At 40.0% G+C, this 26471-nt stretch overlaps 1 protein-coding gene across 4 annotated transcripts in view; it reads right to left on the bottom strand.

Moving 5' to 3' along the window:
• The window catches only part of CHD2 (chromodomain helicase DNA binding protein 2), a 122661-nt gene that overhangs the window by 23702 nt on the left and 72488 nt on the right, over positions 1–26471 (bottom strand). For 3 of the 4 annotated variants that reach the window (XM_060617742.3, XM_060617736.3, XM_078448975.2), the window contains 14 exons: positions 23046–23195; positions 22067–22215; positions 20963–21059; positions 20442–20534; positions 17122–17292; positions 15957–16132; positions 12589–12630; positions 11142–11281; positions 6549–6687; positions 6219–6369; positions 4957–5079; positions 3591–3719; positions 2513–2653; positions 650–784 (listed from right to left, as the gene is read on the bottom strand). In XM_060617742.3, the coding sequence (XP_060473725.1) occupies positions 650–784; positions 2513–2653; positions 3591–3719; positions 4957–5079; positions 6219–6369; positions 6549–6687; positions 11142–11281; positions 12589–12630; positions 15957–16132; positions 17122–17292; positions 20442–20534; positions 20963–21059; positions 22067–22215; positions 23046–23195 (1836 nt within the window). The remainder of the gene's footprint in view (positions 1–649; positions 785–2512; positions 2654–3590; positions 3720–4956; positions 5080–6218; positions 6370–6548; positions 6688–11141; positions 11282–12588; positions 12631–15956; positions 16133–17121; positions 17293–20441; positions 20535–20962; positions 21060–22066; positions 22216–23045; positions 23196–26471) is intronic. The other variant, XM_078448976.2, reaches the window with a different exon arrangement.

The following is a 26471-nucleotide window of genomic DNA, read 5'->3' as shown; positions in this document are numbered from 1 at the left end:
AGTTCTGTCACACAGCCTTTGTGCATGCTGCTGCCTTGCCCTGGCACGTTCTTCTCTGCCCTCGTCTCCTGTGACTTCTTCCTCTTCCTTCAGAACCCAATTTGAACATCACCTCCTTAAACATGCCTTCCCAATAGCCTCTGCCTGGGTCCGCTCCCCTTCTCACAGGATCTTCAGAGAATCTGCTGTCCCTCCCGCACGTCCCCATCACAGTAGCACAAGCACAATCTATGTGCCTATCTGACTATCTCCCCCACTCAAATGTAAAGTCTGCAGTGACAGAAACAGTCCCCTTTGCAACACAGTAGGTTAACTCCAGGGGCTGGCACACAGAAAGTATTTAGGAAATGTTACCTCAGTTAACACTAGGGTTTCCCAAATGCCTCTAAGGGCCGCTTGCAGCCTTTCTGAGTGGGAGCACAAGATATGAAATCGATCCCCCAAACTCTCTCCCCAGAGAGTGAGTAAGAAAATCTCTTCCTTCCAGCCTGTTCCAGAGCAAAAGGTCTTCAGACAGTAGAAGCAATGTGTTCCAAAGTAATATACAAACACTCAGGCCAACTGCGGTTGTGTGGCTGACCTGAGAAAGACGGAGCCACGGCAAGCACTGTGGCCAAACACACCAGCACCCCTCAATTTTAAGACTTACTATGCTGAATGTCTCCTGGTCCAGATCATCGTCCTCATCCTCTCCAATGGGGACAGGCTCACTTCCTGCTGTAATATGGACAGGACCCTGAGATCGCTTTGATTTACTTGAAGATTTGGCATCACCTCCTTTAGGCTTTTAAAAAAGAGTTACAAGGAATCATTGTCATTTGTGCAATCCTGCCTTGTAAGCTGGACTTCTTACCTATGTCACATCACTCCAGTGGGGAAATGTGACGGACTCAGTTTATAAAAAGGGTAAGATGAAGTCTTCAGAAACACCATGTAATCAAATCTACACAATTAACAAATGGCTTAATCACACATCATTTCCATTTCTTTCTCCAAAAAACCAATTATAACTTCAGCTTCAGAACAATGCTATTTTGGCTTCTATCCCCTCACCATAAAATGCACAAAAACGTCATCAACAGGCTAAGATTATAAATTGCCAAAGCTCTTGTAAAGTATCATGTAGCAACTTTTATTAAGAGCTTATGAACATACACTTTGATCAAGAAATCTGTATTAACTTTAGTACTGTAAATGACTGAAATGCACACAAATCCACATGGATAAATCTCATTTATCCATGAAAGGATGCAGAAGGATGGATATACATACTTATACACTGACTTCACGTATGAACATTTGAAAACCTAATAGTATGCTTTGTTTACGATTCTTTAATACATGGTAAAAGTATAAAAACACAGATAGGAAGGTTTCAAACCATGAGAGGAAAAAACAGGAAGGCAGAGTCAGGAAATCAGGTAGAAGGAATGGAGGGGGCTTCAACAGTGCCGGTAAGGTGTGCACAAAACACAAAATACACCAGCCAAACAAAAGGCACTTGGAATAAACATGAAAAAATGTTGGTAACAGTTATACATGGGTGGTGGATGAGTGGATGTTTGGTACACTGTTCCTCGTGCTTTTATTTTGGAAATGTTTCACTTAAAAAAAAAAAAAAAACTGAGTATCTTTCTGCGGGAGCACAGATGCAAAGGTATCTGGCACAGGTTTTCCTAACATAAAAAATTTCAAAGTGATTTCAATATGGGAAGCTTAAATTGCTTCCAAGATATATAACCAAACAGAACCTTCTTTATTCAAAGTGATTTTAACACTTATTCACTTGGAATGTTGTTTCTGATGTACTGCTGAATTTGGGAGAAAGGACTACCCAAAGAGTCTGAGTTGATCTTCATTTTATACTCATCCGTATAAAACAAAAGTTCAAAAGGGACTCATCAAGAAATCTACTACAGAGATCACTGGATGATGGGATTATAGTAGATATTTGTTTGTATGTTTTAATGATTAAGAGTGAATTACAAAATAATTTCATCAGAAGTCAGCAAGCATACAAGCAACACTCTACCAGAAGTCTGTGGTTTAGAATTAACTTCTTAAAACTCCCAAAGCAAAGGTTCTAGAATAGCAGCGTTTTTCATCCATTTCTACTCTAAACACTTCATTGGATATATTTGGTTCAACTCCTAAACCCGTCAAATATTCAAATTCATCTATGGATTATATTCTTCTACCATGAACGTAAGAACATATTTCAAGTCATTACCTGTGAATGCAGATTTCTCTCACCTGTCCTATGTCATTCAAAACTTCCCCTCTGAAATGTTATGAGAGATCAAAGGCCTTCTATATTAAAAAAAAAAAACCCCAAACTGCACATTCCCCTCTCTGTAAGAGGAGGTGCGAGCATCCCCCTGACAACCCCACCCTTCCTTCTTAGATGTGCCCATAAAGAGACGATGATTTCCGGACCCTCAAACCCCATTCTAAATCCTAGAAGAAATTTCAGAGGCTGTGGGTATCTCAGTAAGTAGAAGGACACTGATACCTTCTCTTTCTTATCTTTTGACTTCTTCCTCTCCTTGTCCCCTTCTTTGTCTTTCCTAGAACTCATTTGTTTCTCCTTGTTCTCCTTGTTCTCTTTCTTCTTCTGTTTCTTTTTCATTGGACTTTTTTCTAAGCCATCATCCTAGAAAACAAACAGGGCTATGAGCTTTAGCCACAAACTTTGTATCTACTCGCCTACTTTCTAGAGAGAGGAGCAACCGTCTGCATTGGTTCATCACTACATCTACACTTGGAAGCTCGTTTTCACGCTTACAGCCTTAATGCATGCACTCACACAACTCTAAACTCCCCAATGATAAATAACCAGTTAAGCCTGGAGCCGCAGATGCTCTTGACTCACATCTCTCTAATTCTCACAGCAACCCTTCAACCAGAGGCATTATCATTCCCATTTTACAGACAGAAAAAACTGAGGCCCAGAGATGTTATACACCCGCCACCTAGTAACTGTCAAGGTTGCTAGTTTTTGAATTCGCGTATGCATGACAAACCCATGCCACTTTCTGCACTCACTGCTGATCCTCTTGGAGCTAATCTCAAAGTGCCATCACACCCAAAGGGAAACGACATAAAATCCCATAAAGTTGTTACTCCCTGAAACAACACACCAAATGCTACCAATTTTTCAGTTTGCTCAGGCCAGAGGTCTCACAAGCTGCCAGGCCCCGGGCCAAACCTGACCCACAGAAGCGTTCTGTTAGCCCACGACGCACTGAACAGCAGAGCCGCTGCCCCTCAGCATCAGGCACAAGGCCCCTGGTGAGCCACAGTCCCTACCACTCCCTAACCTTTCTCACCGCAAGGCTTGGTGTCATGTGCCATTTATCACTTCACCTTGCACGGGTCCCTTCATTTACTTCCACTATCTAGGACTCTGCAATGGCCGACTTAAATGAACCGATTCCCCTCTCACGGGTTAAGCAAAGACATATAGATTCTATTTTCACTTTGTTGACTCTGCATATAAACCAAACACATCTTGAATGGTTTTATATATACCAGTTGGCAAAATAAATGTAGCCTACAAGCAAACTGTCAACTGAAATCCAGCCGCATACCTTTACTTCTCCCTCTTCCGATGGATTGTCTGAGTGTCTAGGTGATGAAAACTCAATCCCATGCTCATCTTTCAGCCTGGGCTCTTTGTTTTCTTTCTTTACTCGAGGCTTCCGCTTCTTTAATTTGGCCTGGAAGAGAGAGAAAATGATGTTAAAACCACAAATCAAGTCCCTTAAAAAGCATGACCAGGTAACATTAGGACTCTTCGGAGCAGGAGCAGTCATCCAATTCAAACGAGAAGATTCAAAGGCAATTCAAAGCATGCAACTTATTCCACCTGGGGGAAAAAAAAGGAGAACAGTCGTGTAGGCCCTATACAGGTCCCTATGCCACATAAAAGCCTCCACATCCTTGAACCTATGGATTCCAGTATTTGGAATTCACACTAAAGATAGAATACAGAAGAAGGAAAAGCACCTTTATGCACAAAAATACCAATAAATTTAATGTGAGACCTAACAGTGACATTTGAAAATCGAGAAGTACACTCTATCTAAAGATTAGGAAAAAGGTTAAAATATGGATCCAGTCCAACATGGTTCAGAAATCTACAAGTATAAACATGACTTAATCTGTCCCTCCAGAACCTAATGTACACTTCATACTCAGCATGCTGTCTGGAGAATGGCACTACTTATGACACTATAACATTAAAAACGATCAGAAATGAAATGTGACTTTATATAAACTTTGTTTTGTTTATAATACAGGGAAACGAATGCAAACGGCAGAGCTCTCAGAGGACTAGGAACCAGCACCCACAAAGGCTGCTAGTACCAAATGTAACCTCTCTCCTCCTCACTGTGATTCTCATTTGAAATGAAAAATTGGGAAAATAAAAGCAGATTAAGGTTTAGATGAGTTCACTGGCAACTCTGCTGGTATTCTTCACCTGGTATTCTGCAGCCAAGGCAGTCCTAACTGAAGGCCAGTTTCTGAATCCACCGAATCCACTAACCATCCATTAGACCTACGGGACCCATCATTCAAGCAGCCCAGAGTTAGCTACGCCAGGTAAACCTGGTGGTACTCCTACAACAACCAGCACCCTGTTCCAAAATTGAGGAAGCAGCATAAAGAAACAGTAAAAGCATATGTCTGGAGTGGGGCTGGGAGAGGTGAGGACTGTTTTGAGGCAATACTGGAGGACAGTGGGCTTGTAAGAAAGGTGCCAAGATGTTTAGGTCAATTACCGAATGAACTTTTCTATTACTACCAACCAAAACATCATTATTGCACCCTCAAAAGCAACACCTGACTATGGAATGTGCCTCCTGGAGAGGGCAAGCATCCCTTCTCCTACCTAATTCTGCAGGGTTGGAGCCTCGGCCCGCTGAAGGATGCCCGGTCGGCTGCCCCACTCACCTCTTCCCCGCCCGTCACAGCCCCCTTCTTCTCCAGACTCTTCCTGAGCAGCTTCAGCAAGTAGTCCGCCCGGGTCTGCAGCTGCTTCCCCTGCGGCTTTTTATCCGTCTCCACGGGCAGAATCTTCAACAGGAAAGGAAGAGAAGCACCCGCCACCACCCATGTCCCGGTTAGTGGATCCAGATACACAGAAACAACAAAGAACTGAGCAGTCCTTTCCCTCCCCAACCACCCGAAATACAGATAAAACCTCAGATCCTATCTCACGTCCATGGCTCCCGGTCACTGAAAATCCCTCATGAGCCGTTCTCGTTTTACAAAATGGGATGGAGAAATCCAGCTCTCCCACTGGCTCCTACCTGTGCTGTTAACAGGGTAGAACAACTCAGGTAGGAGGGGCTTGTTGGCTTCATCTGCTAGAGCATCCCAGCCGTCGTGGATTTCCTCCTTCCAGGAGCAGGGAATCCCTGGAGCTAGGTTAAAGCTTCGTTTTAGATTGAAAATGCTTCTTAGAGCATTGCCGGAGAGCACTGAGCTATGCCAGGACGTGGTCCGTCCCTGCTACCACGGTGGGACCTCTCGGGCCAGACTGGATTTGGTCTCAGTGCTTATGGCAGGGTGCTGTCACCCTCTCAGAACACCACACGTGGGATGAGCATTGTTTGACGTGCCAGGAAAAGCCCTGCCAGGAGCACAACGTGGAGCGCGTCCTACTAAAGTTTGAGCCAGTCAGCTTTCCCTGCTTACAGCTCTGAGCACGGCCTCACTGTCTGGTAGCCTGACTGCAACGGGTAGGGTGGGAGGCTCGATTTTGTGGGAGACGTACAGCCAAGGTTTAATCCCATTACAAAAAACACCAAGGTGTGGCTCACTCTGTGTGCAGAATGGAAATACGACTGCTTCAAATACAGTTTTAAACAGGCGGCCAACAATTAAGGCCGAAGAATCCTTGTATTACTAATAATCTTACCCTGGTATTTGTTGCAATGACATTTGATGTACCTTCAAGAAGAATTAGAATTTTAAGATTTCTCCTGTGATTTCCCCAAAATCTCACCTGGCTATTATCTTCATCTATGTAACAGTGCCCCAGTCCACCAAAGATGGTAATATTCCCCAAAACAAAGAAATCCCAGGAATTTACTACTGTACTAATTTCGAATTTGATCCCCCACCCCCCAGAAAATAGTTAAAAATAAGGTATCAAAAAATATGTATTATTCAACAAATCTGGAAATCTCCAGCATCACAGATTTACTTACTTTGTCAGTTAACTTAAGCTCTGGATCCGTTTTAATTAACTCCCAGTTTCCATAGCCATGCTCATAAATTCCCAGGAGTAAACGTGAATCATCCTCTACCCCCCACTCGACATCGAAATGTGCAGCTTTCACTCGACAGGTTAAGCAGTATCTACAGGGATTTCAAAAACAGGAGGAGATGAGAGGGGGGCCCTTTCAAATTTGGGACACAAAGTATCCTGATGCATTTTACAAAAGACAGTGAAAGCATGACCTGACAATCCATGACTTAACCCCAAATCCACTTTCTTACAACACAACCACTCATGAGTGTGCACAGGATAGACTCACTTTTTTTTTTCTTCAGGGTCCACGGGGATAGATTTATGCAGCATCTCAAACTCTTCCTCATGTTGTATAATGGATTTCACATTAACCTGAACCCCAGATATTTTGATTGTTGGGCCTCTCTTTTTCCCTGGTCCTTTCCCTGAAGAACACCAATTTGACATCAGTTAAGTGAGAATTTGCTGGAGTTCCAACTCTTATTCACTAGAAATCGATCAGTGGCTTATTGTTATAGTTCAAAGATATAATCTAAAATCAAAAGTTTCTCAATTAATGTTTATAAAGTAGCCTCCAAATAATTCAGATTTTTAAGATTTAGGATTTTTTTTTAATCCACTGGTATTTATAATTCTCTTTTAACTTTCCTGTTTGTTTTATACTTTGGTTATAAAATTAAAAGTAAAAAAGAAGATTTGGAAGGATGAATAGTAATACTGATTTCTTTCGTTTTCTAACTATCCTCTTAACAATTCAAGAAAACTTGAAATTTTTTTTATGTTATTTATTTTGAGAGAGAGAGACAGACAGACAGACAGACAGACAGACAAAGAGAGTGCAAGCAGGGGAGGGGCAGAAAGAGGAGAGGAAGAATCCCAAGCTCACAAACTGAGAGACCATGACCTGAGCCCACATCAAGAGTAGGACACTTAACCGACTGAGCCACCTAGGAGCCTCAAGGAAACTCCAGTGTTACAAAGATGATCTTCTCCATGAAAAAAGTAGATCAAGTTAATACCAACTGAAATGATGAACATAAGGTGTCATGGAAAGACTTCTTTAGCCCTAGTGCCAGATTAAAATAATCCTAGAATTAAAGATGAAACCCAGTCAAATCTAGTCATAGTCCAGCACAAGATGATGACACTTGTCTATGAAAGAAAAAAATGGCTCAGAGCCTGAAAAAAAGATTTCTTTTTTGTTAACATTCAAGTTGATGAAATGATGCTATGATTATAAACCATTATTTAGATACTCTTCTGTAACCCACTAGAATTCACTTGCAAATGCTATTCCCAATACAGAAGAGTTGGAACAGAATGTGAGGAAGTGGGAAAGGCACTTCTCTAAAACTCAGAAATCTGGATTTATTCCCAAATCTGCACATAGTACCCCTTCCTCCCTTCCCTTTTCTCATTCTCACTTCTAGTTATTAACCTGAGTATCAGTTTCCCCACCTTAAAATAAAAGGATTACAACAGAAATACGGGCAAAGGACAGAGACAACTCACAGAGAAGCAAATACAAATGATTCCTAAACATTTGAAAAATACTCAACCTCACTCACAAGAAGAAAAATGCAAATTAAATATATATGCATACCATTTCTTTTTTTTTTTTTTTAATTTTTTTTTTTAACGTTTTTTTTTTTTTTTTTTAAGACAGAGAGAGACAGAGCATGAACGGGGGAGGGTCAGAGAGAGAGGGAGACACAGAATCGGAAGCAGGCTCCAGGCTCTGAGCTGACAGCTCAGAGCCCGACGCGGGGCTCGAACTCTCAGACCGCGAGATCTTGACCTGAGCCGAAGTCGGCCGCTCAACCGACTGAGCCACCCAGGCGCCCCGCCATTTCTGACCTATCATGTTGAAAAATTCAAAAATTTGAGAAAATTATGTTGGTGAGACCAAGAGACCAACACCCTCATTCAATGCTTGGTGGGAGAGAATGGTGCAAAATGGAAAGCATACACAATTATCTACCACAACACTGTAAAGCAAAAGATTATACAGCTGAATGTCCCTTAACATATGGTATATCAGTAACAGATTATGCAAGTCTTAAAAAGAATAAAAATCAGGCAGTGGGAAAAAGATGAATCATTTTTAATTGTATTGAGATATACAGTAACCATACAAAAAATAAACAAAATTGGGTAAGTCCAAGTGGGTCAGAGATATAAAAGTAAATGAAATCATACAAGAGGAGAAAAAGTCACAGTGAATTCCTTTTTATTCTGGGAGTAGAGGAAATGTTTTTAACGGACTCAAAACCTAAACACAGTAAGGTAAAAAGACTGATACATTTGATTATATAAAAAATTTAAGTTTTCTTAAAATGCCATAAGCAAAGTAAAAAGACACATTACAAACTATAGGGGAAAACCAGGAACTTCCATCAGAAAAAGAGATCCTAAAAATTAAGACCAACAGCTCAAAAGAAAACAAAGTAGAAAATGGGTGGTTCACAAATGGCTCTTAGAAAAACCTTACTCATTAAAAGAAAAACAAGACACCATTTCTCACCTATCATCTTGGCAAAAACCCAACCATTTGACAATATCCTGTTTGTGAGGCCTGTAAACACCACCAATATCCATTGCTGGTGGCAGTATAAATGGTACCAGACGGTTGGAGGAGAATTTAGCAAATTCCAACCAAGTCATACTTCCCCAGGACCCAGCAAACCCCTTCCAGAAACCAATCCAAAAGATACGCTGGCAGAGATACGAAACAGCATATCCATTAGACTACAAATTCACTGTGGCTTTCTTTAAAATGGCCAAAGACTAAAAACAACCCAAATATTTGTTGCTCGGGAACAATGAAGTCCGAACTAACATTTACTACATGGCGGAGCACTGCAATTGCAAAAGGAAGGAGTGATCTCCGCACGTGAAAATACGAGGAACACAACAGGGGAAAGAAACACACACACACACTGAAATTCTTACAGAGAAACAGTAAAAAGATAAACCCTAAAGTATTATTAGAAACACCGACCTATGGGGGAAGAAGAAAGCAGGACTGGGGGCTGGGATGAAAGTAAGATTCTCTAAATGAAACTTGTTTCAGAGTTTTGGAGCTTTGGACCATGTAAATGAGATTTAAGTCAACATGAGAAAAGCAACCCCTGAAAGTTGAAAATAAATGAAACTTAAAGGGGTTGCGCTATTAAGTGGGTGAGCTAACAGCAGAGAGAAAAGAAGAACTTCAAATAATTTTAAAACACAGTATTTTGACCGCCCAGAGCCAGTGGGATGAAAAAAAGCAAAGAAATCAAACTTTGAGGAGTAAGACTGGTATCGATATTCAGAAATGTGTCCAATGTAGGATAAGACAAATACATAATTATGTTAGCTTTTTTAGGAACAAAAATTTCCCGCTTAAGGAAAGAGTTATCGACAATCTTACATCTGAATGAGAAATGTCATCCTGAACCCAGAGTTCATGGCAAATACAGATAGGGGTAACAAGTTACCCAATGGCAGGAGGAAGCAATTAACCGGAGCCAGAATGAGAACATGAATCAAAAAAGAGGGATGTGGGAGGCAGGGAACTGTTACAAGGAAATCTCACCAAAATATACTGGGAGATAGGAATAGCAAGGTACAGAACATGTGCTGCATTTTTGTGGGAATAAGGGGGAAAATATCATCTATTCATTTTTTGTAATATGTATTTTCTTATTTCTAGAAAGATACAAGAAACAGGGTACCCGTTTTTAAATTTTGAACCCTGTGAATGTAAAATTTATTCACAACAATTACAATGAAAAAAGAAAACACTGTAAACTTAAAGTTTATTCTTGGGTGTATTCTGAGTGCTATAAAAACACGAACTGGGATCACTGTCCAAACCACTTAAGTTTCTTTCACAAAAAAGGAAAAGACATCTAAAGAAATTTTTGACTCTACTGAAGATATTTTAATTTTTTAGTATTTATTTTTGAGAGAGAGAGAGAGAGAGAGCGTGTGTGAACACATGCACACATGTGGAGGTGGGGCACAGAGAGAGGGAGACACAGAATCTGAAGCAGGCTCCAGGCTCTGAGCTGTCAGCACAGAGCCTGACAGGGGGCTCAAACTCACGAACCATCAGATCATGACTTGAGCCGAAACTGGACACTTAACTGACTGAGCCACCCAGGCGCCCCATCTGACTGAAGATATTTTAAAATTCTACTACTTTCGATAATGCCCTTAAAAAAATCTAAAGCACAAATACCTCTTCACTGATCTTAGCTAACACTGCAAGCCAGACAACATGCTAATAGGCACTTTTCAGGTATGGGATTACGCAGTAATCGTTCTAACCTCTGAGGCTGGCACCGTTACTCTCAGCAAATGAGACCATTGACAGGGTATAACTTGTCACGCATAACTGTAACAAATTCTAGTGCCACGAAAATCTCGCTGTAACAGAAATGTTTACAATATTCATCTCCTGTTTTATTTATTCCAATTCTCTAATCCCTTTAAGTCTGCCACAACACAACTCATGTTTGTATATCCCAGATAATTAGAGATGATCGTTGTCAACAAGGTCCTCATTTGTAGCTGAAATACAGATGTATACAGTCAGCTCTGCCCACTCAGGGTTTTAGAGCGTTAACACAAATCTAAGGTTTCTGGAGCAACATCAGAAGAAAGCACTCACGCTGTTCATTACCTCCACCTTCTGCAAATCAACTTCGTTTGTGAGTTGAGCTCTGGGATCTCACAACACTGAGCTCACAGAAAGGAAGGTCAGAATACACACCTCAAAGGATTAGGGATGCATGGGATAGAAGTCTGTTCTTCAAAAACCAGCCCCTTAGCACAATTCCCATTCCCAAGTGCCAGGTCCAGGAGAACCATGGGCAGGGACTTGCTGACTTACCCTCGCTGGCATTTTCTTTCAGCTGTTCTTCATACTCCTGCATTGCTGATACACAGCTGTTGTGAATCAGCTCACCCAGGCGTTTCAGATCCGCTACGGACTTATCTACCAGTTCTGCATCTCGGGCTATGCACTCCAGCCTGAGGAAGGACAGATATGGGGACAACATCAAGGCCCTGTGGCCACTGTTCTAATGTCACATGAGCTACCACCTGGTCCCCTATATGCTTGCTCCTGCAAAGACATCTTTCTCTCCTTTCCTCACTGGTTGTGTCAAGGCTCCACCAAGAGCCCTCCAACAGTGACTCAGGGCTAATGTACGCATTCCATCATTAAGAACTGTGCCTTGGAGTAGTTCACAAAACAAAGTAATTTCAAAAAACACAGGGGAAAGGAGTCGGCTTCCTTTACTAACTAGATGGGCTGTCTGACAATGGTAGCAGGTCAAGTGCCAAAAACTGCACTACTCTGCTGCTTTGGACAAGCTCACAATCCTTTCTCCAGCCCTACTCTCATTCATTACAATATTCCTAGAAGCAAAGTACAGTTACTGCTACAGTATGTTTCACTGATCTCACATGAAGCATGCAAATACGTTAACGTCTAAAAATCAGTCTGCCCAAAGGAGCTAGACACACTTTCCCAGACCCTGATGATTTTTATGGTACCAGGCTCAAAGACCAGCATTCTGACCTGGAGGATCAGCAACAATCCTGGGAAGGTGCACCTGACTTTCTTGGTTTCACTGTTGCTACTGCTACACGTCACTGCTTCCTCTCCAAACAGGACAAAAAACACACAGGCTTGTAATGTTCTACTACTCCAGAAGTTTATCAGGAATAAGAGAAAGGAATCTGGTATTCCCTTCAAATCAGTACTATTATTTATAGGATATATTGCTAATTCTGGACAAAGTACTAAACTAGGTTGAAAGAGTCTTGCTGAAATCCAACTTCTGAGTTCATTTTCAGAATGCACGTAAAATAATGAAATAGTAATGACAGTCAACCTTTAGTAAGTTACAACTGGAAAGGTCTCAAGCTATTTGCATTTAATCCTCATGACACCCTATTAAGAAGAAGAAGACTACAAAATCACAAATTTACATTACTGAATAAGAACTAGGCTGCAAATAGTTACTACATATATTCTTTCAAATGGAATTATGTGAGCATCGCTTCTGGAAATTATTTCTTTGCATTACAGTTTTGAATGTACTTGCTACATCTTCCATTCCAGCAAAATCTCTCTTCAGATGGTCATCTCTGTCGTCCCTCCCCAAAAGGCTGTGTACAATCACACAACACGCTAATATTTGTTAAAAAATGTTTCCAGGAAAATAAATGTTCTTAGCGTTAGTACTAAATGGAAAGTAGTGCCTCCCCCCCCCCCAAAAAAAACCCCTGCTACATAATAAAAATGAAAAACAGGTGGATAAGGAGCTTACCGTTCAAGAGGGAGACCAAACTTCTTATATGCCTTGATGAACCTGAGAACAGGATCAATAAAACACATTAAAAAAGAGGCTCTTAGCTCTGCTGATGCAAATACAACACATCCTGTGATGAAACACGTCATACACACTGTCAAAACAGACTGAGCCCAATCCTTGCAACTGCCACTAACTAAAAGAGTGCTGAATGACTCTGAAACTTGTCAACTGAAAATAATGAGTGCTAAAGATGTAGTCAAAGTAAAGATCAATTTTACTCTCAGTGACTGAGCAAGAAACTGAAAAGGGTCATTATAGAGAACAGAGACCTAACTCTAAAAATACCCTTTTTAGAAGGTACAAGTTTGTGGAGTTCAATATGGAGTAAATGATTCAACCACCACAACTCTTGGGATAAGACTCCAATATGGCTAACCTCTCTATTCAGTTCAATACTGTTACTATCGATTCCACATGGTAATATTTTTTATTCTTTTCTGGTCAATAACACAACTGTAAGATTTTTAAGACTGCCTCAAATACTTCTGGGAACAAGGCAAAGTAAATACATGATTTAAAAGTTCTTAGGCAAAACTATTTTGGAAACTCTACTGACTCCTCCTGTGCGACCTTATCTGCAAACAAAAATCCAATCGATCCACAAATCTCTACCCTTAACTGTGTTCTATGCTGGCTCATGTGTCATCTGCTTCCCTCCCAACAGCTAAAAAGCAGGATGTCATGATACATCATAGTCCTCACCGTAATCTGCCACATCACTAAAATCAGACGTTTAACCGACTGAGCCATCCAGAGGCCCTCATTCATTCATTCTTAAGTTTTATTTATTTTAAGAGAGACAGCAAGCATGAGTGGGAGATGTGCAGAAGCTGACACGAGGCTCAATCTCATGAACCAGGAGATCATGACCCGAGCCAAAATCAAGAGTTGGACACTTATCCAACTGAGCCACCCAGGTGCACAGCCTCCCGCTCTGTCAGCTGATTTTTTAAAACAACTGCATAAAGCAGTAATTATAAAACTGTGTTGATGGGTTTATAACATGTAAAAATATAACTTGCTTGACAATAATAGCACAGAAGAGGGTTGAGGATTAAAGCTATATTGGAGTAAAACTTTAAGACAGCACTGGAATTAAGTTGATGATACTCCAAACAAAACTGTTTCAAGTTAAGGTACTAATTATAATCTCCAAGAAAACCACTAGGAAAATAACTGAAAACACAGTAAACGAAACTATATGGGAAAATTATGAGAAACACAAAAAAACAAGGGAATTAAAATGATATACTAAAAAGCACCTACATAACACAAAAGTTTGTAGCCCTAGGAATAAAAAAAAAAAAACAAAACATAAGACATAAAGAAAACAAATGGCAAAATGCAGACATAAATTCTAACTTCTCAGTAATTACATGAAATGCAAATATGATTAAAGACTCCAAAATGAAAAACTTGAAAGAATAGATTTTTAAAATATGATAGAACTACATACTGTCTGTAAGAGACACAACCTAGGTTCAAAGACAGTATACTGAAGTAAAAAAGAGAAAAAGATAGTGTGCATACAATATCCAAAAGGAGCTGAAGTGGCAGCACTGGTACAGATTTTTTTTTTTAATTTATTTATTCGACAGAGACAGAGACAGTGCAAGTTGAGGAGGGGCAAAGAGTGCGGGAGAGAATCCTAAGCAAGCTCCACGCGGCCAGTGCAGAGCCTGACTCGGTGCTCAAACCCACAAAACTGCGAGATCATGACCTGAGCCAAAACCAGAGTCAGACGCTTAACCAACTGAGCCACCCAGTCGCCCCCAGTATCAGATATGTTAAAATGAACTTTAGGACAAAAATCATTATGAGAGACAAAAAAAAGAGAACATCTTATGATAAAAGGGCCAATTCATGCAGATCAGTAAGGAAATGGAAGACTCAGACAACATGGAAACAAACAGGCATAACAAACATCTGTAGAACGTTGTGTCCAACTATCACAGAATATGTTCTTTTTTAAAAAATTTTATTATTTTTGAAAGAGAGAGCGAGCGCACGAGCAGGGGAGGGACAGAAAGAGGGGGAGACAGAGGATCTGAAGCAAGCTCTGTGCTGACAGCAGACAGCCCCATGTGGGGCTCAAACTCACGAACCACGAGATCATGACCTGAGCCGAAGTTGGACGCTTAACCGACTGAGCCACCCAGGCGCCCCCACATTCTTTTCAAAATAATACTGAGGGTAGGGAGGCAAGAGGATGTAAGGTATACATATAAGACTACCTACAAATTCAAAATGGTTATGATGATAACATCGTAAGTATGAGAGGACATATACTCTATTCTGTCAATGTTTGCATATATTTACACTGTTCCATAATAAAAAAAAGAAGGAAAGGATAGTTATAACAATTCAGGGGAAAATAAAGACCTCACAGTTTATATTAACTTGGAAGGACTAATTGATATGAAGTATCTTCATACTATTTTCTTCAGCCTAAAATAAAAAACATCATGCAAAGTGGGGGAAAAAATGCTTACAAGCATTTTTGGAGGGCAGATGTGTACGAATTACATACCAACAAATGTGCACTAAGTATGGACACAGACATCTAGCATCAGTTACAAGTGAGAAAAGGATGCAGAACCAGTATGTTGGGTATACTACTAATAAACCAAACCACAACCAAATGGGTATCTGCTTGATGGGAAGTGAGCTGGGAAGACCAAGGGTATGAAAATAGCATTATCCATACTGTTTTAATTTTTTACATTCATACTATTTCTTTTATATACACAGACACTTGGGCATGTGTGCATTCTAATCTTTTTTTTTTTTTTTCCTGAGAGAGAGAATTCAAACTGAGGAGAGGCAGAGAGTGAGAGACAGAGAATCCCAAACAGGCTCCGTGTTGTCAGCACAGAGCCTGACACAGGGGCTCAATCCTACAACCCATGAGATCATGACCTGAACTGAAACCAAGAGGTGGGTGCTTAACCAACTGAGCCACCCAGGCGTCCCTGTATTCCTATTCTTAAATAAAGAAAAAAAAAGAAAGGCTCAGCCCAAGTTTACCTCCAATTATGTCTTTTCTCTTGGCTGGACTTCCTTTGTGAAAATGCTCAGACTAACCAGAGAACAGAAGAAAACAAAAAGAGCTGAGCAACCAACAAGAGAGTGCTCAGGCGAGGAAAACCCTGGAGAGGGAAGAACCATTTTGGAGACTCAGGGAAGGATTCCGTCTCCTGCCTTCCTTGCAGATTGTCAGCCTCTGCCCTCCCTATCTTAAGTGCCAGGAATCCCAGCAGCCCACGGCTCACAGCATACCCTCCAAACACACTCGAGTGAGAGACAGCAGAGCCTCCACCAACCTTCGGATCTCTGCATCGGTAAATCCCTCGACAAGGTCCTTCCGCACGCTTCGGGGGCGCCCCCTGCGCTTTGGCTTCTTGTCATCATCGGAGTCATCGGTCTCACTCTCAGAGGCAGAGGATCTCTGGGCTTGCCTCTTGGACTCAGTGTCAGAGTCACTGTCATTTGTCTGAGCCTGAAAGGGCAAAGTCACACTGTAGCTAGTGCCAAGCACAAGAGGCCAAAGGACCAAAGCCAGCCCATCTTAATTCTTTAGTGCCCGGAACTTTTCATCCTATCGGACACGTCCATTTTCCTTTAAGAAAATAAGGAGGCAGATTTCACATCATGAAGGTAGACCTGCTTGGGATATTCACATTTCCAGAGATATACTGAAACGTAATGCCAAGTGAAGTGGAATAAAACTATCTGAATTGTAGGTTCATGTTTACTTCCTTGGGTAAGTTACTTTACCCCCTTTGTGCTTACGTTTTCCATTTGTAAAATGGGGAGAACAGTACCTCTTATTTGGGTTTTCATGAAGATTTAAATGAGTCAATAGGCACAATAACATGACTATGCCTGGCACACAATTAGTGCTCAATCAACGGTAGCTACTATTACTAATATTCATTTGCTATGACCTTGGCCAAATCTGTTATGTCCAACAAACTGGGTAATAAAACTTGTTCTACCTATATCAATGTTGTTGTAACAATTAAATTAGATGGAGCTTGTAATGGTGCTTTATAAGCTGTGAAGTATGTGTTTGTTCTCTGTTTGCGGTCATATAATCTCTTACGAAGTATTTATACCAAGTGCCATGAACAAACACTTAAAGGCAAAAGGAGGGTGGCTCTAAAAGTCAAAGGCACGGTCAAATAGAACCAAGTTGCTAGGATTACTGGTTCTAATCTCAACAGGAAAATGCACATTTCTGCCAAACTCCAATCCCATCCATCCATCTCACAAAGAACCAATTTATAAAGATCAAATGTCAAACCGGTGCACTCATGAGCAATGCAGAGTGCTCCTTCTCTGAGAATTTTACTCTAAAATATTCCTCCCATGTCAAGGCAACAATGTAAAGCCTCTTTCTTGAATAATCAGTACTTCCATAGTAATTTAATAATTAGTACTTTGCAGAGTAAGAAGCACTTTCCTATCTTGATCTCACTTGATCACCTTTTTAGTGGAACTCCGAATTCGAGGCAACATATAAATTTCTTCTAGCTCCTTCTGACGCTCTTCCTCCTCTACTTTTTTTCTTTGCTCCTCTGGAATGATCTCATCCCAGTCCTTGTGAGGCCGCTCTTCTAGCTCTTCTTCATCTTCCATTGTTGCAAAGTTGGCAACCTTCAAACAAATGGACAACTCATTGCCTGACTGACATTTCCCTATTTCCCAAACACCTTCTGCTAAACCTCCAACTCAGCCAGCATTTTTAATCCAAATAAGACACTGTAATATAAGAACTCCTGTGACATTATATAATCAGATAATCAATTATCTGCTAATCTCTCCCTTATTCTCCCTAAATCATCCTGCCAAACCCTCATCAGAAATATTACTGAGAAATAGGGAAACAGATATAAAGATATAAATTGTCTTAGAAGTTTTATGCAAAGATTTGTTGTTAAGTCATACACACTTAAATATGATACTAACTGGAAAATTTAGAGAGTTACTTAAATACCAATCCATTATGAAATTACAATTCTAAATTATAAATTGCTACTAAGTCGTGCTCATTGGAAATAATGCATAACTCAAAGCAGAAGCAATCAATACCCAACCAGCTGCCTTACTCATTTTTATCCGAAGTATAGAAACTAAAGGTATGCAATGATTTCATACACTCAAAAGTGCACGTTACTCTTAGAAATGAAAACGAGAATACAAAACACAAAAAATTCAAACAAACCTGGAAGAATGTTCCATTTGTGACATATCAAATATTTATTAACTGGCATCGATTTGTACATATGTACACATACATATACGCGTATGTATACGTATTATGTATATGTATATACGTACACCAGAACAAAAATCATCTAAGTGTACGCACTTCAAAGACTCAGACTGTGGCTACACACAGACACATCCTACAGCTCTGGTCAGCCTCTGAGCAGTGGTGGGCAAGCCCCAGACACAGGCTTCACATCCTTTTTACACCTTCCCATCTAGTCTTTAAGGCTAAAATTAAGTACAAAAGAGCTTTTGGAGGTTCCATTCCTCAAAGTCACTTAGAACTGACAGTGAAGCCAGAAGTTTATGACTTTTGGCCACAATTAATTCTAACTTCCACCACAAGATACTGTGGTCTTCAGGATAAGATTTTTATAATTCCAAGGCAAAAACAAGAGGTATAATTTCTTAGACTGAAAATTTAACATTTTTGTTTTATAAAATCATTTGACCAATCTCTTAAATTAAGTACTGTCTGTAATTACTTTAGATCTGACTTTTAAAACAGCTAGATAAAAATAACATAAATGATATAAATATATATGTCAGTGGTTCATGCAGACGGGAAGTGAAGTGGTTAAAGCGCGAAGTGGTTAAAGGCCACACGCTACAGGCCAGACCCCCTGCCTAGGATGTAATCATAACTCTAATATGTGTCACCTTAGGAAATCTACTTAGCCCCTCTGTGCCTAAGATGCCTTATCTATAAAACGAAGAAAATAATATCTATTTCATCCTAGGGTTATAAAAGGGCTTGAAGTATCCAAATATCAATTACTATTACTTAAGAAAATAGTAATCTTAAGTTATCTCAAAAAAAGCTTACTATCTTTTCCAACATATTAAATTAGGATAAAAAAGGATTTGTGGGAAAAACAAAGTCAATTCAGTTCAAACACTCCAGAAATAAAAAAGCCCCTCTAGGGTAGACAGACTCTTACTGTTAATCAAATCACTTGATCAGGTACTGAAATGTAACAGCCAAAAAGGCTTTAGAAAGGCAAGGGTCACCAGTAATATGCTGACCACTTCTGATTAACCTGTTAATATGCAGAAATTGTTATACCTAAATAATCACATAATATTTTGACCAAATCATCATCATGAAGATTACTTTTTAAAAGAGAGTAGTATTCATAGAAGTGGGAGTCCAGTACAAACAGTAATAATTCACCTTGAGCCTCAAACACACTTACGCTGATCCTTTGGTTTATTCAATTCCTTCTGTGTTCTTCCTCTGAGACAACTTCTACCTGTGGCCAAACTTGGACCTCGTCACATACTAGTGCTCCCTTCCCAACACTTCACCCATCTCTCTCACAATCCTAAAGGTTGTACTGCATTTAACCATCACTGGAACCTTCAGATGTCCCCTGCTTCTCTAACCTGTATGGAAGCAGCCCATAGCCAATCCTTTCAACCATGTTCTCACTCAAATTCAGGAAACTTTTGCCACGTGGACAATCCTCAGTATCGCAAGCCAATCTCCCACCTTGGGACCACCAAATGAACCAATCCCTCTGGCCTCAAGTACCACTGGAGGAAGTCATATGACCCTGCTGACTGGCTCCAACTTGAAGTCCTATCTTCTAAATTCAGCTCACTCCTCCCTTCAGTTCCTCCCGTAACTCTTGGCCCCACCTACGGCTGTCTCAAATCATTTCTCCTTTATTCACTTACTGGTAATTAGAGTCACCAAGGAAGGAATCCCACATCTTCTCTCCCCTCCTAGACCCTGAAGCGTACCTTCCTTTTTCTTTTGAAGGCCAACTCCACCACCATGTTTTTGATTATATCCCTTCTACTCTCTTCTAAGGCAATGTGTTATCAAATTTTCCTTCTTTCCTTAGAACCTCCAATATCTCCCTATTCTCAAGCTCTTTCCTCAACCTAAAGACATAACATCTTTCAAAACCCTTGCCTTCCTTGACTCTTCTATCCTCATAAATCACCTTCACTACACTCTTTATAAGCTTTTAAATTAAGTCTATACTCAATGCTGCCACCTCCTTCCTATTCATCTGGTGCCCAGCTTCTGCACTTAGATCTGACCTCATTTAATTTTGTTGTATCAGACACCACTCCATATTGCTCTTAAGAAAAAAAAAAAAAAGCCACCAAGTCATCAAGAGCTTTCTGTCACCTTCTGTTTCATACCTTTGACCTCTTTTGTCATCTGATTCTATTAATGTCTCTCCACAACCCCTTCCACACTTTCCAGAGCTCCACACTATCTGCTTCTCCACATATCTCATTGACACATATTCTGAGCCCCTTCACCAACTTTTCTCTATCCACTGACTCTGACTGGGCAGGACACACCACGTAAGCGACTACCTCCACACAGAAGACTATCTGTAGTCTACACTCACAATAACTATCTATACACACACCTGGAACTCGGGAGAAGAAAGGTAAGAGTCAACTGAGGTAAATTAAACGTAGAGCACCTTGCACACAGGAAGTACTCACAGATAATTAGTAGTAGTTAATAAATCAATGCTGAGGATTTCCTCCCACAATAATTTTCATACCTTAAACTGTGACAGAAGCTCATCTGTCGCACTTGTTGACACTTCATTCTCTCTAGTTTCAGCCAAGCGTAAAATTTCATCTATGTCCATTTCCTAAAGGGACACCAACAATACAATATGGTAAATGGGCAACAGTTATCACCATGAACTGCAGATGTTTGGTGCAAATAAACCAAATCTCCTTTCTGATACTTCATTTACCTTTACAGTACTCAAGCTTATTCCTTTACCTCTAATGTCTCAAACGATTATTTATACAAATGACAAGGTGAACTTAGGAAATTACAGGAAATAAAATTGGAATGAAAAAGAGCAAAGACAGAATCCTCAAATGCTTTTCTCATTCTTTCCTATTCTATTTAGTAAGAGCTTTGAGCTCTATTAAAAATAAAAAAGAAACTATACCCTTCAAGTAATTACTATTCTTTATAAACACCTCTCACAGACTCAAAATCTGCTTCCAGAAAAATTTAGACTCCCACGGATGCTTGTCAAAAACGTTTTTTCCTCATTTTAATTACCTGAGGCTCTGACTCCTCCCCTTCAAGTTCTTTGAAGAGATCCTCTGCTCCAAATTTCAAAATAGCTGTCAGCTCTTCTTTATTAAAAGGATTTGAGCTGTAGAAGTAAAATGTAGTTGTAATCTCTCAAGAATGTCAAATAACCTCTATGGAATTCTACTATAAAATAGCTACCCTTCAAAAAGGAGTCAAATTACTGGTAAATTCTGCCCCAAGAAAAATGATCTCTCAAAGATTTCATTTTTTTTAATCCCCAGGATAAGTCTGTGTTGGTAAAGCTAACCTAGCAGCAGACTAAGAAATGAATTATTTTCCTGACGGCTCATCCATTACAGGGTTAAGAAACATAATTAGCAACATGAAAGAAGAGAATTCTTTTTTCTCTTTGTCCTTTGACTCAGAAAGTTATCGTTTACCAAGAATTTTCAACCTCTCATCTTTGGTCCAAAATAAAAGAACCAAGCTTTGTCCATTTAGGTTCCTCTTGAATGGAAAATGACCTGAAAATATTCTTTTTAGGGAAGGGCTCATTTGACTTCTACTTGTGACAGAGGCTGCAGGGAGGCCTCAGAAGACACTCAGCAATTTGGTCAAAACGTAAACTCAATCAGAGAAATAATTGTGCTCCTAAATAAAACCAACTGAAACTTGACTATCTTCCTTCTAGACCTTTCTGTTTTTAGTAGGAAAAGTAACAATCTCCACACAAACATTTTTCACCAATAGTAAACAGCGGCCAACCCCATCTGGCAGATTCTCACTACTGAAATGTTTAAGGAGACTTCGTGCTGAGATGAAAGATGAAAGTATGATGGAGGGGCATGTGGCTGCCACTGCTGCTGCGTCAAATGTCATATGTGGAGACAAAACCAAAAGGCAAGCAGAGGGGCAAGAAAGAGGGAGAGCACATGAGCAGAGGGTTGAGAGGCAAAAAAAGAAATTAAAAAAATGAAAATGACATCTTGTGGTCTTCAATTGGCCTTTTCTAGGTAATTAATGAATAACACCAGTTGTAGAGAATCCTATTAGAAGGATGAATTCTATCAACTGTTGATGTAAAATCAGTTTGGCTCTGACCACCTCCTCTGTCTTTCTGGCACTTACTTGGACCTTCCTGAGTTGTTTTCTAGAACTGTCCGGCCAGTGGTATCCATGCGCTGAATCACCAGATGGTCCAATACCATCTTCTTTTTGGCCCGTTCAATGATCTCCTCCTCCACAGTCCCCTTTGTAACCAACCGGTAAATATTTACCTGTACAAAGAGAAAGGTTATGTTTATACCAGATCTCACACACACACACACACACACACACACACACACACACACACACACACACACGTTACCTCTGTCTAAAACCAAGAAGAGAAATAAAAAAAGACTTACTCTCTCCTACCAGAAATGACTATAAGCCATCCATCCAAACAGGTGGCTTGAGTAGATGCAATATTTTTACCGTAACCAGTTACAATCTTAAATAAAACTGCCTCTAAAGAACTATTATTATAGCCTATTCTAATGATAAAAATCTTGCTAAGAATAATCAGTTTCACTGATGAAAAGCTTCACCAAAACTGAACCTCTGGCCGAATATGAAACTTAGGCATTACCCGATACTAGAGCAGATTTTGAGATTCACATGGAATCTCAAAGCAAAAAACAAAAAAACAAAAAAAGCATGTATTTTTCCAACATAGCTCAGAGCGAACACTGTCATGTATAATAAAAATAGGCCATTTTAAACAATGTTAGATTATTTAACAACTTACCCACATTAAAATAGAGAAAAATTTCAGTTCTAAATCTATTCATCAAATCTCTTTCCTGGGGTAAACCTGAAAGTCATTGGTGATGTACTTCTCAAACACCAAAAGAGAACAGTTTCCTAAGAAGTTCATCTTAGCCCCAAAACACCTTAGACGCCTTCTCTGTACTAATTAACAAGCAGGCATCTACACTTAAGGAAATGAAAGCAAACCAGGAAAAAAGCATCTTACAAACATCCTGGAAGGGCTAAATAACACCCCCCCCCCCCCACTCTTCCGCCTCCCCCAAACCACATCCAGATGTCTCTCTCCACTGACCTGCTTCTTCTGACCAATTCTGTGGGCTCGGGCTTGTGCCTGCAAGTCGTTCTGGGGGTTCCAGTCAGAGTCAAAGATGACGACCGTGTCTGCCGAAGCCAGATTGATTCCCAGGCCACCAGCCCTTGTCGAGAGCAGGAAACAGAAGTCCTGTACACAATGCAATATACTACTTTATGCAGTGGCCTTCTCAGAAACAGTTTCACAGTCCAATAAGCCCTTACACCTGGAAACCCCTGCAGGTGTGAAGAAAAGTGAGATATGATGGACAAACTTTATGGAGGCTACAAGAATGTCAGGGACTTGATGGTAGAGTGAATTTTCGTTTCATTAAGCTGAAAGAGTCAGTGCAGTACACTAAGGAGTAAAGTCGATTCTAATAAGGCAACCAGAACCAAAGAATTAGTGTTTTCTCCCGGCTAAAACTAGTGTTACAAGCAGTTAACAAAATCCAGAGATACTTCATTATCAAGGGGATCATTCCAGCAAGTTGCCTAGACACTCATTTTCTGGGTAAAGGTGAACTATGCCTCATAAGGTAGTCGGTTAAGTGGGTGAGGAACACAGCGACACTGCACCAACAGATCACATGCACTGGGACCAGCAAGAAGCACAGGATCCCTGATCAGCACAGCACACGCACAAAAAAAACTGAGCTGAAAAAAAATGTGCGGAGCACAAAAAAGTGTGTGGCTGAAGAGTCACGTGCAGGAAAAGACCCAGGCTCTGACATACTCGTTTTCACACCAATAATAGAGAATAAGCAGCCACGTATACCTGCCTGCACCTGAGCGCTCAGAAAATATGGGGCAGGAGGCAGAGAATAAATTATGTGAGTCAGAAGAAAAGAAAGCCAAACAGATTTCTATTTTTAGGGCATTTGATCATGTATGTCAAAGGCTGACACCTTTTTGGCACACAAGTGACACTCAAAAATTGGTAGTTCTGAGTTACATTTTGATAAATGAGTGTCTTTAATATACAAAGACACGATGAAAAGCTCTCCACAGTCTAATTAAGTCACCCTCACCAGCATTTGGCCATAAAAATTTTAAAAATAGAGATAGCGGTCTCAGAAGAACTTTAAACGATTCCAGTAAAGACTGATCAACAGCTGTGCTGAGGCACACACTTCATGATGCTTGGTACAAATACCAAGCGACACGCCACACTCTAATTTACAGAAGCCTACAGGTAAACAGTGGACACTTCAGAATGAGATACCTACACCAAATAAAACACGGGGTCTGAATTAATCATAGAAACAATTTTCTCTATCAAAGATAATATGAATTATAAGATGTTATTTGTGTCTACTATCAAACTGAAGAGAGAAACTCAATGAAATTCAATGCTGCTAAGGGTGACATAAAAATGGAAATACTCATGCACAAGGAGTATGAATATAAACAGTTTTGGGAAATGTAGCAAAGTATACCAAAAACCTTTTTTAAATGCTCATACGCTCTTGACTACACATCCAAAGACAACAAAGTATGTGATCAGGTTTAAACATTAGGTTAAATAAAGGCACGAGCATGAGAAAATACTAGAAATTAATGTTTTTAATCTTTAATGACATGGGAAAATGCTCACAGAATTTTAAATGAATAGTGACAACTATATGCAAAAGGATCCAATTAGGTAAACATACAGAGAAATAAACAGTTACATCCATTATGAATGGAAACACACCCCAATGATGTGAGCAGCCAGTTGTCTCAGGAATGGGGGTTTTGTACAATTTTTCTTCTTCGTACTCTTCACTATCTCCTAAATTTCTAAATGTGCATCGCATATTTCCCCCCAATGTTAAAGTATTTTTCTTAATAAAAAAGGCTCAGATGTGCAAAAACAAAAAGACAAAAAATGGTAGAAAACCTGTATCTTATGTACAGCCACGGGGTGAAGAATTGAGATTTAAAAAAAAAAAAAAAAAAAAAGCGGCAACTTTAGCTTTTCTCTGAGAGAGGATAATATGAAACATTCAAAATATTTTTAATGTTTATTTATTTATTTTGAGAATGTGCAAGCAGGGGAGGGGCAGAGAGAGAGGGAGAGAGAATCCCAAGCAGGCACCGCGTTGTAAGTACACAGCCCGATGCAGTTTCCATCTCATGAATAATGAGATCATGACCTGAGCCGAAATCAAGAGTCAGATGCTTAACCAACTGAGCCACACAGGCACCCCTCATATTATTTTGTAAACTAAGAGTAGGGAACACAAAACCAATTTCAATAAATACTAAATAATAAAAATAGCTAGCATTTACTGAGTACTAGTTATGTGTCAGGCAAGGAGCCTAGTGATTGCTATGTGTGGATTACTGCATTTAATCCACTAACATTTTAGGCTAAAGAAGCCAAAATACTTTTTGTCTAACTAGGACTACGATGTGCAGTTCTAGAGGCAGAAGACATACCATTTTGGAGAAACAGACATAAACACTAAGAATTTAGCACTTAGCCCTTTAGAAAGCAGAACATTGTTAACTAAAATTTAAATGGAAAAAAAAAAAAAAAAGACGTAAGAGAACTTTTTATAACTTTAAACGTTATGTTTCATTTTTTTGTTCTTGGTGATAGTTATATGGGTGTTTTCACTTTGTAAACATTCATCAAACTCTATACTTAAAATGTGCGTACTTTTGGGGCGCCTGGGTGGCTCAGTCGGTTAAGCGTCCGACTTCGACTCAGGTCATGATCTCGCGGTCCGTGAGTTCAGGCCCCACGTCGGGCTCTGGGCTGATGGCTCAGAGCCTGGAGCCTGTTTCGGATTCTGTGTCTCCCTCTCTCTCTGACCCTCCCCCGTTCATGCTCTGTCTCTGTCTCAAAAATAAATAAATGTTAAAAAAAAAAATTTTTTTTTAAATGTGCATACTTTTATTTTTGAGAGAGCGAGAGTGCACTGATAGCACGGAGCCCAATGCAGGTTCGAACTCAAGAACCATGAGATCGTGACCCGAGCTCGAGTCAGACGCTTAACAATCGAGGCACCCCAAAATGTGTGTACTTTTTTATATGCATGACACTTCAATTTAAGAAACTTGACTTGAAAAAAATCAAAAGAAAGCAGAATGTTCAGTCCGTTCTACCTATACAAAGTAGTGGCCCAGGCTTCAGAAGCGCTCATGTTCTCTCTGAAACTCTAGTTCTACTTCTGGCTGTCTCTGCTGATGCCTTTACCCGCACACGGGGCTACAGTGTTTTCTCCACTAAACCTCTTCTCCCCAGCTTCTCTCAAATCCCACAGCATCTAACAGTTTGATATGCACAAACCACAATATTACTATGGTTTCTAACTTTTCCTAAGCACCCCTTCTATATGTGCCTTAAAGCCAAAATACTTAAGAATGCAAATCTAAGGTGGACAACATAATTTAAGCCATCTCGTACCAGCAATCCAACAAATATGAGACCTGGCAA

This window comes from Panthera onca, chromosome B3 (assembly GCF_046562875.1).
Source record: "Panthera onca isolate mPanOnc1 chromosome B3, mPanOnc1 haplotype 2, whole genome shotgun sequence".
NCBI lineage: Eukaryota > Metazoa > Chordata > Mammalia > Carnivora > Felidae > Panthera > Panthera onca.
This window is presented reverse-complemented; position numbering and strand designations above follow the sequence as displayed.